Source organism: Benincasa hispida, chromosome 8, assembly GCF_027475165.1.
Source record: "Benincasa hispida cultivar pf3 chromosome 8, pf3_genome.v1.1, whole genome shotgun sequence".
NCBI classification, from domain to species: domain Eukaryota; kingdom Viridiplantae; phylum Streptophyta; class Magnoliopsida; order Cucurbitales; family Cucurbitaceae; genus Benincasa; species Benincasa hispida.
Window position 1 is genome coordinate 33,323,247 of NC_143485.1, and position 15,713 is coordinate 33,338,959.

The window sequence follows — 15,713 nt, forward strand, 5'->3', positions numbered from 1 at the left end:
TTACCTCTGATTCCTTAAGTACCAGTGATTTTCTAATGAACAACATGTTTATGGTCCAACCAACAAAATGAAACTCCTCTCTGGCCAATGAGAGGGTAAGACCCTTTGTTCAAGTCACGGAGACACCACTTAAGGAACACTCAACTACTTACTTCTGAGATGGGAAGAAGTGAATTTCATCATGTATTATTATGTTTCTAGCTCCTCATTCAGTATTGTCCCCAAAATGGTAGACATTTTGGGTCGGCGAACTGACCACCCTCACCCATAAAAATCAAAGGACAATCTCTCGTGAATAGGAGTTTATAATATACTCAAGATAAAGACTAAGTTGTCTAGGTCATCCTATTGAAATAGGAACCTAACTAGTTAACGGTGTTACATCTACATGTTACTATTTCGCGTTTCATTCTTATGCAAACTCATTATATAGGATATTCCCATTCGCATGTCAACTACACAAACACGTTGGATAATTGTGTTTGTATCAAATACAAAGTGGGTTGTATCCATAGTGTTACCAAGATAAGATACCCAGCCTTATCCCTATACTATAGACCTTTCAGGCTGTTTCTTGAATATTGATCCCTTTATATATCCACATATAGTTCAAGATTCATAAGATAGCCTTGGATGTTAGTTTATTGAATTTAGGTTTATTAAGACAAAATAGACAGACAACACAAGCAATAACATTTATTGAATTATCATCCATATGTCTTTATTGATAACATCAATTAATAACATTAATTTCTACGAGTTTTAGAGCATAAAACCCAACACTTCTGAACATCGTATAAGACATCTTGCACAACATATCATTCAGAATAGGAAATTACCCAACAAAAATGCAATACATATATCAACATATAATTAGAAAACAATCTTCAGTATGAATCAGAACGATACAAGCATGTTTTTGACATAATATAAGACATTTTGTGAAATATATTATTCAAGTTTTGCCTGTGATAAAATTAGTTTATCATATTGCAATAACAATATTATTGAAATAAATTCATTTATTAACAAGATGGGATATGTTGAATCATATTCCCTCCATTTTTGTTTAGTTCAATATTGACATTATATATATCGTATGAAATAGATATGGAATTACGATTTTGTTTATCATTGTCAAATATAGGTCAACTAATTGATAGATGTATATTTTAGACTTTAAAAAGTTTAGAAGTTCTATTTTCCAATAGCATTCAATAATAACTAATATATTATGAATATTATAATAATAAATAGTGTCTAAAAAGTCATGTGTCATTCTTCATATTGTCCATGTGTCTTATAATTATTCATGTTTGGTATTCATGTAAGTCTACATTCTACTTGTCATTTTTTTTCTATAAATAGGCATTTGGTAGATCTTAAAATCACACATATATTGGTGAGAATTTCACTCCAAAATTCCATTAATTTTCATATTATCAAATTTTATAATTTTAGTTATTTTATTTTATTTTATATTATATATATTTAATATTATTATATTATTTTTTCTCTAAATCCGTATTCCCGTCGTCTCCTCACATTTACAACATAATATATTTAGTTTGAATAATGATTATTCTTGGTCTATATGTGAATTGTATTATAATATTTTAATTATTTGAAGATTCATCATTTAATTAACCAATACTGACCAAAAGGTTCGATTGAATAATATATATGTTAGGTATTGAAGATATTGGTTGAAATTTATGTATTCAATAAACAAAATTTTTTATTAAAGAAAACATTAAAGGAGGGAAATTACGAAGCCCGACAAAACCTCTCAAATGAAATAACCAATTTTTGGAAATCAAAATTTCATTTTAAAAAATATTTTAGTGCATGCATTTCATAAAGTTTCATTTGTGTTATAATATTTTAATGTCATATCTCAATAGGGATCTTATAAGTAAGATATATATATGAAATTAGAATGTACACATCACTGTTTTTCGTTAGTCGTTTTTCTGTAACATTTAAATAAGAGTAGTTATTTTAAATGATAAAATTGTTGAAATTATTTTCTAATAAAATATTATTGTTTATTAGTGATAGACAACGGTAGACTGTGATAGACTTCTATCACTGACATTGATAGATGTCTATTGTGGTTTTTTGCAATCTATATTTATCAATAAGTTGACTTATTTTCTTTTATTTGAAAACAACCCTTTAAATAATTAAAACCACGTTTGAATTAGGGTGCAAAAACGTTTCAATAATATCGAGATCATGCAGTGACAAATCCAGAACTTCAAGTGAGGGAGGCGCAAATGAATATAATGTTTGAAGTTTAGCCTATTAACTTATAGTTTTGTGTTTATGTATAATTCATAAAATCAAAAAAATTTTAATAGATATTTTAATTTTTAAATTTTGTGTTTGACAGATACTTAAAATATCAAGTTTGAATCCAATACATCTTTTACATATTAGAAAATATTAAAAATAATTAAATGTTATATTAAACATTAAATTTAATTTGTGCTTAATAGGTAGGATTAGACATTTTTCTAAAATTAATCTATCAATTAGTTATAAAATTTAAAACTTAAGATTCAAATAGACACATAACATTTTTCCGCCTTATAAAACAATTACTTTTTTTAATATGCTAGTATTTATGAGATCAATCAAAAAAAAATTGAAAGTAATTTATAGGTTTACTAAACTTATTTAAGAAACTAGAGTCAAAATTTAAAATTTAAAGATTTATTAATCACACGTTTCAAATTTTAGGAACTAAGTTTGAAATTTACCCTTCTTATAAATGTAATTTTAAATACACTGATATATAACATCTTTATTAAGTAAAACTATTAAAATTATTTTAAACCTTTGTAAAATTATTCACTTAGATACATAAAGAAAGAATTATTCAATCAATTTTTATAAAATAATTTTATAAAGATCTAAAATGATTTTTATATTACATATACGAGAATAATTAAAATTGAATTAAGTTTTCCTAACATATTTTAAGACTACTAAAAATTAAATATTATTATATATTTTTCAAAATAAAATGTAAAGAAAATATAAATATTTGTGGTGAAAAAGCCCACCGACCACTGAAGCTTCACATAGATTTTGGTTTTCTATGAGAAAAGAACACATTATTTCATAATTAAATGCAACTTTTTTTTATATATTTAATAAAAAACAATATACAAAAATATAAATCATCATCGGTTGAGAGGGGCACATGCCCTTCAGCTCCTTCGTAGATCTACCCCTAAGACCATGAATAAGAGTCAATTTGAGCATAACTAGTTTGACCATAAACTCTAAACTAAAAGATAATATGTTTGAATTTCTTGTCCCTACATGTCATTAAATTAAAAGAAAAAAAAAATATTGAAAATACCTTTAAACCCTTGTACCTTGTTGGGATAATATCTCTATATTTCAAATTTTGCATCAATACTCGTAAACTTTAAAAGCAAGTCCTTACTTTTATGGAAATCATTCTACGTATCTTGTTTTTATAGTAATATCTTTCAACTTTTAACTTTGCATTAATCTCCTTAATCTTATAAAAATATTTACCTTACTTTTAGTATATAGACTGAATAATTTACATACGTCCATCACTTTCCTCTTCTTTATTTCAGTCTATGACCTAACAAATTTCTAAACTAATGAACAAACGTGCGAACACCAATTGAGCTATTGTGTAGAATACCTTAGACTTTTAACTAAAGGGTGGACACACAATAATTTTGAAGATAGATTAAGAATGTATTTTGATTGACTTTTTATGTATTTAAATAAGTGATTATGAGTGCAGAAAAAATGTTTAGAAACACTTAGAAAGTCAATCCACCCAAAATTGTAACCTAAATTCTCTATATGTCTCATTTTTGTGTATTAAACTCATGCGCATTAACTAAGAATGTTTGTGTCACGCCTCATTGTAGATTATAATACTAAATCATCTCCGATGAACTGTGATGACAGTAGTCCATGAGTGTGCAAAATGACCCATCAATTTGTAAATAAAATTTCCTAGAAATCTCATAGAAATTCTTTATGGTCATACATAGAAGATGATGAAATTTTTAAGATTTCATAATATATAGATAAATAATAAAATATTTCGTAATGTAAACCACTTAAAGAATTATTGTCATTTGCACATTGGATCATAAGTTATCCCAACTTCGATCCAATCTGAAATTTCAAATTAACCATATTGTAAATTATGAGTTAATATACATTCAATAGGGAATAAACATAAATTACAGGCTTAATAAGCATTTAGAGCATGTTTTGGGAGTGATTCTAAAATAGCTAAAATCAATTTTATCATTTTCAAAATCACTCTTATACATGCTTTAAGCATTCAAAATTAATTTTGATGATATGAGAATTGTATTTAAAAGTATAAAATTAAATACTAAATTAATTTTGAATGATTAAAAACGTGTTTCACAATGACTTTGAATATGACTAAAGTGATTTTAACCCTTCCAAAATTACTAGCAACAACATTTAGACTAACTCGTCATCCTTAAATAACCCTATTAATCAAATCCTCGAATTAGGTCTCCCTCCTCAATTAAACCACCGTACTTAATTGATGTAATACAAAAGATAAAAGGAGAACTCTCTCCAAGAATGCAAAGGAAGTCTTTATTATCAATTAAAAGATACCAAATACACTAGAAGACAATTTTTCTATTTATTGATAATTGTAATACAAACCCATCTTAATCCTAATTAATCAAGAAAACTAATTATAATCCCAATTAAGCACGAAAAGTAATCCTAATCTTGATTGATAATTAAGGAAAGAATACCAAATACTAATCAAATAAGGATTTGATCAATTTTACTTTTATTTACGATAATCCTACTATATAGATCATTCTAAACCTTAAAAAAAAAAATTAAAAATTAAAAAAAAAAACACTCGTCATCAAAATTTATTTTTTAAATAACTTGAGTCATAATTTTAACATTATTTTTTCGGAGTAAATTTGACTTTTTTGTCTATCCCGATTGTTGTTAGTTTCTTCTTAGGCATCTTCCTTGATCTGCAAAATTTATTCTTAAAGGATTCTTCTTTCTTTTTTAGTATTTCAAGGGTCCCTTAATTAGACATGTGTTATTCGGCAACGAGTAAAGCTCACGAAACACCCTCTTGCAATCGATGTTACCAAGAATTTTAGCCTTCTACTAACGGTTGCAAATGTTGAAAAGATATTTAATACATCATTAGTATAAATATATTACCGACATGTTGTTTTGATTACTGAGCTTATCTCATATGTTATCTTTTGCATGTTGATTTTCCTTTTTTGTTTACTCTATTTCACGTTTTCTTCTTAAATCTTTTACTAATATGTAAAAATGAAATTGCAAAATTAAAATGAAATATGATAAATTTTAGATAAAATATATTAAATATATAAATGATACACTTGGTATATTAGTTGATTGATATATAAAAGACCTATATTTTAGACTTCCTTTTTAGCACTTATTTTTTTTGTCTTTTCAATCAACTTACTTATTTTTGGGTTGGGCCTGCCTATAATTTTTCTTAGATTTGCAAAGTTTAAACAGTATGACCTCATCTACAATATCTTATTTTTGCTAGTCTTCTATGTGCCCCAAGAAAAATGCCTAAAGAAAGAAAAACAACCCTGCTCTGATAAATGATTTGGCTCCTCATAATAGAAAGATCATTTATATTCATATTTTTATTCCTTGTGTTATTTGGTAGGTGTGAAAGAAATTAGTTATTAAATATAAAAAAGAGTGGAATAAGGAAAAAAAAATCATTTTTTAGCTATAATTTCTTTTAAAGTTCAAATAGAGTTAGGAATTTGAATCCTTGACCTTTATCGAAGGTAAGGAACTATGCAAATGTTTTGTGAGAATGTAACCAACACAAACAATATTGATGTAAAAATACTTTAATTTACAATAAGGCACACCCATATAAAGAAATACCAAAGAAGTGTACAAATAGAGTACTCATAAAATAACCCGTTATTTTGCTATAAAAATAGGGTTTTGGGGAGATAGTTTGAAAATGCTCGAAAAGTAAATATTAATATTTTATCACTAAATCTTACATTAGTTAGAGGTAGGTATACTTTGTTCATGTCTAAAGAAATCGTAAGGATCAACCTTAGTTTTAACATATACCAACCTCTTAAAGTTGTTTCCAAAATACTTCAACCCCCAAACGCTTGCTTGCTTGACGCTCATCTTTCTATATTTGTCGTTAGCTTCAATATCAAGATCTCTATAATTAGCATATGCAGATCTTGGTGATTTTGAAACAAAAGGATCATGTATTCGTAAACTTCTCATATCCATTTTCTTTGCCTTTAAACTTTGTTCCTTCCACCCTACAATGTACCCAATCTTGTATAAATTTGCAGCTCTATGTGAAAATGGAGTTTCTGACTCAGAAATTTGACTCATTCTCCTTCCATAAGGAACAAATATGAGTTGTGATGTTTCTATATCTTGAGGCTTTAATCTTTTGCAATATGCCTTCAATTGCAGCCTCGGGAATCGGTTCCTTGACGTAGTCAGATTTGATTTTTGTGCTTTCAGTGGTGGGAGGTGTTCTATTGAGTAAAATTTCTAAGGACCCATCAATTTGAAATGATTTTTGTGCTTTCAGTGGTGGGAGGTTGTCATAAGTTCATCCACCTTTCCAACAAATAGTACGAAAAATTTAGCTGTTGGGTTTGCTATGCCTTCTTCAGTCGTTGAAATATTCCCTCCTACATATCATCAGGAAATGAGTTCAAATCATCCATATTTGTATTGGGGAGAGTAAAAAGAAACTTCATTTCTTATTTCTTACTTCTTTAGTTGCTTCTTAGGGTTAGTTTATTTTGGAAGTTGGAAGTTTTATTTTATTTGATTTATGAACAAGTTTAAATTTGAATGTAGGAAAGTTTCGACACCTTAATTAGATATGGTGCTATATAATTAATATAAATTGTTAATTATTATAGTTCTTTAAAATTCGAGCCTAGCTCGATCGATATATAAGAGATCAATTTAATATTCTTAAGATTGATGATTCATTTTTTCTATATATATATATATATTTTTAAGAAACAACTAATGGAGAAGGGTCAGAGGTGCACCAAAATATCTTAATTAGGTCGACATCTCCTTAGCACCTTCAGAGAAGAGCTCATAACCAACAAAATCAAAAGCAAGGTAATGGCTAGAAAAAAGCCCTCCAAAAAAAAAATTAATTTCATTTCTTAAATGAAAGAAAAGAAAAAGGGTGCAAGATCAAATTATAAATATTTTAATTTAATAACATTACTTAACTATGTAAGTTGGTGTCATAACTAGCATAGTTTGATATCCTTAAATATTTTTGAACTAAAAATCAATTAGTAACTAATAGTAGTAGTAGCTCATGTATCTTATAAAAATGATGAAATCTCTCGTAGTTTTTAAATGTGAGATCCTCACCATGTTTTAACATTTTTTCTCTCTAAAATTGAATATTATTTATAGAAGACATTAGTTAATATTTTCTCTGACTAAAATATTTCTGACTACTTTAACTTTCCTATACTGAAATTTTTTTTTTCTGAAAAATTTCCTCCCTATACACTTCTATTATTCTACCTATACATATTTTACTCTTAATCTAGTAATATATATATATATATATATATATAAACAGACACACTGTGGCGGCACACGGTTTAAATATATCACGTCGTGTGGTTTACTTCATATTATAATACTAAGTTAAGAAACATACTTTTCCAAACAAAAGAAAGAAGAGAAATTTTGAAAAATATCAAAATATTTATAGAAACAGAAAAAAAAAAAATATTGATAAATATTGATAGACTTCTATCAATCTTTATCAATAATAGACTTCTATCAATCTTTATCAATGATAGACTTATATCAATTTCTATCACCGTCCCTTTTTATCATTGATAAACACTTATAGATTTCTATTAGCGTCTATCTGTGATAGCACAACTATAATTAAATTTTGCTATATATGTATATATTTTTTTCTTATTTTTCTATTTTTAAAGTTTCCCATAAAGAAACAAAACAATAATTAAAAAGGTCAACCATAAACTGTAGACGGAATACCAGTCAAAATAATGCCAAGGTTTAGATTTTCATCTAATTTGTTAGCGACATATTGCCAGCGATGGATTAGTTTAACTGCATCTTCCTCCAAATTCCTCTGTGTGGAATGATCAAACCAGAGTCTCATGGTAAAATTAAATATTTCCTTCTCTTTATTGATGATTTTTCTAGAAAAATATTGGTGTACTTTTTGAAGAAAAATCAGAAGTATTTGAAATCTTCAAGAGATTTAAGGCACGTGTGGATAATGAAAGTAATGTTACAATCAAGGCCATGAGAACCGATAGAGGTGGTGAATTCACATCAAATGAGTTCAAACAATTTTGTGATTAAAAAGGCATTTGATGTCCGTTAACAGTCCCAAGGACACCGCAACAAAATGGCGTGGTGGAGAGAAAGAATCGGATAATTTTGAACATGGCAAGAAGCATGCTAAAGACAAAGAAGATGCCGAGGGAATTTTGGGCGGAGGCCGTAGCTTGTGCGGTTTATTTGAAAAATCGAGCACCAACCAAAAGTGTGCTTGACAAGACGCCTCAAGAAGCATGGAACAGAAGAAAGCCCGGGATTGGTCACTTCAAGGTGTTTGGGAGTATTGCATATGCTCATGTGTCGGAAGAAAAAAGGACCAAGCTCGATGATCGAAGCGAGAATCTCATCTTCATCGGCTATGATGCAAGTTCAAAGGGTTATCTTCTTTACAATCCTTTGAATGGTAAGGTAATTATTAGTCGTGATGTTGTTTTTTATGAGGAAGCCTCTTGGGATTGGAATATACAAGAGGAGGAGTATGATTTCCTTCCATATTTTGAAGAAGATGATGAAAATGAGTCGACCAGGGATGAAATGGGTGAAGGTTTTCCCATTCTAGTGCCACCTCATTCGACCGATCGATCATCATCTGAAGGTTCATCCAACGATTTGGAGAACGAAATTGGCCCAAGAGGAACTCGAAGTCTACGGGAACTTAATGAGGTAAATGAAAATCAAAATGACATAATTCTCTATTGTCTTTTTGGTGATAGTGAGCCTATTAGTTTCCAAGAAGTCATTGCAAGCAAGAAATGGAAGAATGCAATGGATGAAGAAATTTGAGCGATAGAGAAAAATGACACATGGGAGTTGACCCAAGCTTCCAAAAGGGCACAAACTGATCGGAGTGAAGTGGGTATACAAGACAAAGAGAAAAGTCAATGGCGATGTTGAGAGGCACAAGGCGAGACTAGTGGTGAAAGGGTATAGCCAACGACATGACATCGACTATGATGAGGTATTTGTCCCTGTTGTTCGCCTTGAAACTATTCGTTTGATTATTTCTTTGGCAGCCCATAATCATTGGAAAATACATCAAATGGATGTCAAATCGGCATTCTTGAACGGAATTCTTGAGGAAGAGGTCTACGTGGAACAACCATTGGGTTATGAAGCCAAGGGTGAAGAAGATAAAGTGCTTCGATTGAAGAAGACATTTTATGGTTTAAAGCAAGCACCAAGAGCATGGAATTCAAAGATTGACAAGTACTTTCAAGAGAAGAAGTATATGAAGTGTCCTTATGAGCATGCCCACTACATCAAAATGCAAGGTGAAAGCATACTAATCATTTGTTTATATGTTGATGATTTAGTATTTACTAGAAACAATCCTAGCATGTTTGATGAGTTCAAAAGAGAAATGGCAAAGGAGTTTGAAATGACGGACATTGGTCTCATGAGTTACTATCTTGGGATCGAGGTCAAACAAGGTGAAGATGAGATTTTTATAGCCCAAGAGGGCTATGCTAAAGAAGTGCTCAAGAAGTTCAATATGAATGATGCTAATCTAAATGGAACACCGATGGAATGTAGAGTTAAAATCACCAAGCAAGATGGAGGAGAGAATGTAAATTCTACATATTTCAAAAGCTTGGTTGGAAGTTTGAGATACTTGACATGTACAAGACCAAATATTCTTTATTCGGTTGAAATTATTAGTCGATTTATGGAGGAACCGACAACAACACATTGTAAAATGGCAAAAAGGATACTTCGCTACATCAAAGGGACGATTGGGTATGGTCTTTCCTATGTCACTTCTAGCAATTTTGATATTGTTGGTTATTGTGATAGTGATTGGAGTAGTGATTTGGATGATCGAAAGAGCACTACGGGGTTTGTGTTTTTTATTGGTGAAAGGGCATTCACATGGATGTCAAAAAAGCAACCCATAGTTACATTATCAACATGCGAGACAAAGTACGTCGCAGCAACTTCATGTGTATATCATGCAATTTGGCTAAGAAACTTAGTGAAGGAGTTGAAGTTTCAAATGGAATGTCCAATGGAGATTTTTGTTGACAACATTTTCACAAAGCCCCTCAAGTTGGAGACTTTTATCAAAATGAGGAGTTTCCTTGATGTAACAAATCAAGTTCTTGGGGGGGGTGGGGGGGGTTTGTTGTGACAACGTTTATCATTATTAAATTTTATTTCTGGCGTTTATCATTATTAAATTTTATTTCTGGCATTTAGTGTGACTTTGAGTTTTGTAACTTTTAGGTTTTTGTAACCAATAATTATTTATGAGTTATAGGAGTTATGGGAGTTATGAGACATTTTTAAGTTACAGGAGTTATGTGATTGAAACGTTTATCATTATTAAATTTTATTTCTGGCATTTAGTGTGACTTTGAGTTTTGTAACTTTTAGGTTTTTGTAACCAATAATTATTTATGAGTTATAGGAGTTATGGGAGTTATGAGACATTTTTAAGTTACAGGAGTTATGTGAGTTATGAGACTTTTGTAACCATTGGTATTCCTATGGTTATGTTTGTAAGCTATATAAAGACATGCTTAGTTGAATGGAAAATATATCTCTCATTTTTCATATTTGTCCTCCACGTTTTTTTCTAATAGACTTGTGATACAATAATAATAATAATAATAATAATAACAAGCTTTAGTCAAATTGAACATAATCCAATAGTAATTAACACGCACTACTTCATATCTCCACTTATTATACTCGAAAAATAATCAAACAGGAATGAAAGTAAGCATAGTTGAACGTTAATATGAAATGTACTACCTCATATTCCCAACATATTATACCAAAAAAAAAAAAAACGTACATGAGTTCAAATGAACTTAGGTTAGTGATAATTCCTATGTACTCCTCATACTTCAATTTATTTTAAACATAAAAGACAAACAGACAAACAGACAGAAACAAACCTAAGATTTATTAGATCAACGATGATAAATGGGCGATAAGCAACGTAAGAAAGACTCTCGAAGTCATGGCCGCCGCTACGTGTTCGGATTTGCAGGCCATGGGATTTGGAGCAGATGACAGCTGCTTGAATGTGAGAAAGATGTGAGGGTGTGATAATAAGGAGTGGCTTTGGGGTTTGAGGCTTTGAGAATCTGAGGTTTCTAATGGAGAAGTCCAAAACAGAAAAATAAGATGAGTTTATGGGACTATAAACCACTTTGGAAATGGGATAACTGTTTGAAGAATGATCTGAGAGACATTGAAGAAAGTGTTGATGTTTTTGTGGAGATGATGCAGCCCATAATGGACATGAATATAGAACAATAAGAACAAGAGAAAGTGGGATTAATGGGGAAGAGAAGTTCATGGCTTTTTGTTTGATGATTTCTGTTAATTGTAAAGAGCCACTCTTTATATAGTTGAGAAGATGAAAATAAACAATGCACACCTTACATCATCTTTTGATCTTTCTAATTTACTTTATTTCCCTTTGACTAAATTTTATATTCATTCTGTTAAATGATGGATTCATTAATTTATTATTATGTTACGTGGACAATTTCCTGGTCCCATGTCTCAAATATCAATTCATACTCTTAAATTTTGGAGGTTGTATCAATTTAAACCCTAAACTAATAGTTGTTTCAATTTAAACCTAGAACTTTGGATAGTATAAATTTAAATCTCAAACTAATAAGTATATATCAATTTACACCATGAATTTTCATAAGTATAACAATTTAAACCCAGCGGCTACATTGAAGGAAATGGTAAACTGGATTGCCGATGAGAACACGGACAACGAAGTTCGAGAAAATGCAGTTCAGCCATTATCCAAAACCTTTTTCCAAGAGTTGACTGAACCAAGTTCATGGGTTGAGTGTGACGTAACTTTACGATCCTTATCCTTTTTACTAAGTACATACAGTTATAAACCCTCTCCTAACGTATATCTTGTTCTGGATGCAGACCCTAAATATCATTTTTTAGTTCAGGAAAGAAAAATTCTATAGGCGACCAGACATGTGTATGGCTCGCTTCACCATCCTACCGATTAGAATAACGATAACCATTTACTGCACTTTTGAATAGGAATATGTTGGTTGACTATTATGTGTTTTAATGTTCTTTTCGTTGTGTAGAGTCATTTAAATTCTCGAGATGGGGTCTACAAACATATCAAGAATAAGTCGACCTTGGAATCTGCCGTAGCATGGACGGATGAGATGTTACCAGATTATGTCATGGGTAAATTTATGTCAAGTGGTCAGATGTGGACTTCGTATACACGGCAACAAACATTGATCAACATTGGATGTTGGTAGCATTCGGTCTAAATAGAGGCCGATTGTTCGTATTTGATTCACTGCCTTCCATGACATCGAAGAAGAAGCTAGAGTCTTTCCTTGAACTGTTGACTTACACCCTACCTTCGCTTCTTCACTACTGTGAGCTGAAACGTTCGAAGCAAGACATCGACACGTCTCAATGGAAGATAGCTCGACCTACCTCTACGAATACACAGCACGGGTCGTTAGATTGTGGAATTTTTGTTGTAAAATTCTTAGAACATTTAGTGACTGGTAATGACCCATCTGTAATAACTCAGGATAAGATGACTGACTATAGGATGCAATTGGCATGTCAATTATGGACGAACACTCCATATTATTGACGTACATGTATATTATGTATATTATTGATGTAATTTAGCTTTTACTAACATGTTATTTAAATTGTTAGTGTAGAACTACCATGAATATAGAAGATTCATTCATGAATAGCGAACAAGTTAAATTAAACTTAGATAAGTGAGACATCTGAAGGGACGAGACATCTGAAGGGATTCATTAAGCCAAAAAGTTAAATTAAAATATAAGTGCAGAATTTAATTTAAGTTTAATTTAAGTTTAGTTTAAGTAATCAAACTTTAAAAGGGATTAAATTAATTTAAATTAAACTTATAAAATGAATATAGAAGAAGATTCATTCATGAATAACCAACAAGTTAAATTAAACTTAGATAAGCGAGACATCTGAATGGATTCATTAATTACATTTATAAAAGGGATTCGATGCTAACAAGTTAAATTAAAAGGGAGATGAGTGACAGCGAGATATGCTAGAGCGAGATAAGCGACAGCGAGATGTGCTAGAGTGAGATAAGCGACAACGAGATGAGGAAAGTGAGATGAGCGACAACGAGAAGTTTCCAAAATTGTTCAAGAATAGCCAAACTCTAGTAATCAAACTTATAAAGCGAGATATCTGAAGAGATTTATGAATAGACAAACTCTAGTAATCAAACTCATAAGCGAGACATTAGAAGTTTCCAGAATGACAAGTGGCACATAAAAAATTACAATTTTGAGGATTAAAGTGGCACATAGAATGTTACAGTTACATAGACAAGTGGCGTTTAAACAATTACAAAGACAAGTGACACATAGACAACTACAATCAACCGACATTTGAATCATTTGTATTAGAGTCAATGGGTCGCCCGGTCGTCAGCGATTCACTGCAGTTTTGTTGATTATGCCCGTAGTTCCCACACCTACCACATTTTATTTGTCTGTGTTGTTCTCCTCTTGATGGTATTCTTTATACTCTTCGCCGCCCGACCCGTATCACTCTTCTAGGAGGTTTCAATATGCCTTTCCACATATCCCGAAGGTCTCTTCCATTCAGATATGTTACCTAGTGGATTTACAGGCTCTGCATAAGCAGCCATGAAGGAGTCAACGCTATAGAATGGACTGCACAAACCATGGATGGTGATTTTTTTTCTCGCACAGCCACAATCGCATGCGAACATGGGGTACCGAGTGAGTCAAATTCCTTGCACGTGTATTCCTTCATATGGAGGTTCACAATATCGTCCAATCGATTTTTCCGCACATGGATCTTATAACAATCAATCGGTTCAACTCGATATTGTCTGCCTTTGTCACACTCAGTTGCTAATCGGTTTTCATAGTAGTCCGTGTGACGTCGTTCGAGATGCCCAATAATTTCTCCATTCATAAAACCATGACTGGATGAGGCCTCGAACGTGTTTCAACAAACACATTATGGGCAGCTGTCAATATACTTTGGTCAATGAATTGAAACACTCTGCATTATTGGACGTCATGTTATCGTATCTTCGTTCTGTTTGGTAAACACACGCCCATCTTTCAAGACCAATATCCTCCAAATATCTTGATACTACAGCATTTCGAAGAGTACGTAGTTGGTCCCAGTGTACTTGGAACTCTGACATGCGAAATGCCCTAGCTGCATCCTTGAATATCCCAACAATCGTGTTGTCCTTAAAGTTCCAAAGAATATTATTTTTTAGGTGGTAGGTGCACAATCCATGAAATGTTGTGGAAAAAACTGCACGAATGGCATTGCCAATAGATACCGCTCGATCGGAAACAAACAACAAGTTAGGGTGTACTCCAATGGCACACTTCAAGTTCGACATAAACCACTTCGAAGCTCGATCAGTTTCATTGTCCACTATGGCATATGCTAATGGGTAAACTTGGTTGTTGCCATCCATGGAGACACCGACCAACATGGTACCTTTGTGTTTTCCTTTCAGATGCGATCCACCAACAATTATCACCGGCCGACAACTTGAAAAACCTCTAATATAAGGTCCTAATGCCATAAACATGTACTTGAAATGGACATCATTTTGAAGTTCAATTTCAAACCTTGTACCTGGATTCTCCATCTTTAACACTTCACCATATGCATGTAGAATAACATAAGACTCTTCTGGAGTACCCCTGGCGAGAGCATAAGCGGTTTCCCTTGCATGCCACGCCTTAACGTAACTTATGTTTACGCCGTACTCTCTTCTCATATCCTCGAAAATGTGATGAGGTTTATAAATACATCATATGCCTGTAAACTTGTCTTTGATTAGTTCACGAACTACCACAGCCGTTTCTTTTCTATGGTCATGATTTAAAATTTCAATAGAATATGTGTGCGACCACATATACTTCGTGATCTTAAATATGTCACACCCTAGAATTTTAACCGTACGAAGGCTCCACTTACAATTATCCTCTATACATTTAATAGTGAACAAAGACTTAGTTGACTTCCTTACCTTATATGAAAAATTATTGTTTATGCACAGAATAGACAATCTCATTTTTAAATCACTTTTACTCAAAAAAATTTGACCAATTTCAAAATTTGTCTCGGATGAAGAGGTGTCAGGCATAATCAATTCCCCTCTACAACATGAAGACATGGAATTCAATCCTCCCGATCTCTCAGCAATAGCCATTGCAGGTCTATGTACCTCTGAAGGACCACAGTCCATAGAATTTAATCCTTCT

At 31.6% G+C, this 15,713-nt stretch overlaps 1 protein-coding gene and 1 pseudogene across 1 annotated transcript; both read right to left on the reverse strand.

Moving 5' to 3' along the window:
* Positions 1–6,093: 6,093 nt before the first annotated feature.
* LOC120084015 (tetrahydroberberine oxidase pseudogene) lies at positions 6,094–8,242 on the reverse strand (annotated as a pseudogene).
* Positions 8,243–14,452: 6,210 nt separating this feature from the next.
* Positions 14,453–15,226, reverse strand: LOC120084017 (uncharacterized). Its single transcript, XM_039039919.1, has one exon. The coding sequence runs from the start codon at positions 15,224–15,226 to the stop codon at positions 14,453–14,455; it is 774 nt and encodes a 257-aa protein (XP_038895847.1).
* Between the last annotated feature and the right edge of the window lie 487 nt (positions 15,227–15,713).

Bases quoted from the DNA above. Each gene is read 5' to 3' on its own strand.
- LOC120084017 (XM_039039919.1), bottom strand. From the start codon at position 15,226: ATGAGAAGAGAGTACGGCGTAAACATAAGTTACGTTAAGGCGTGGCAT.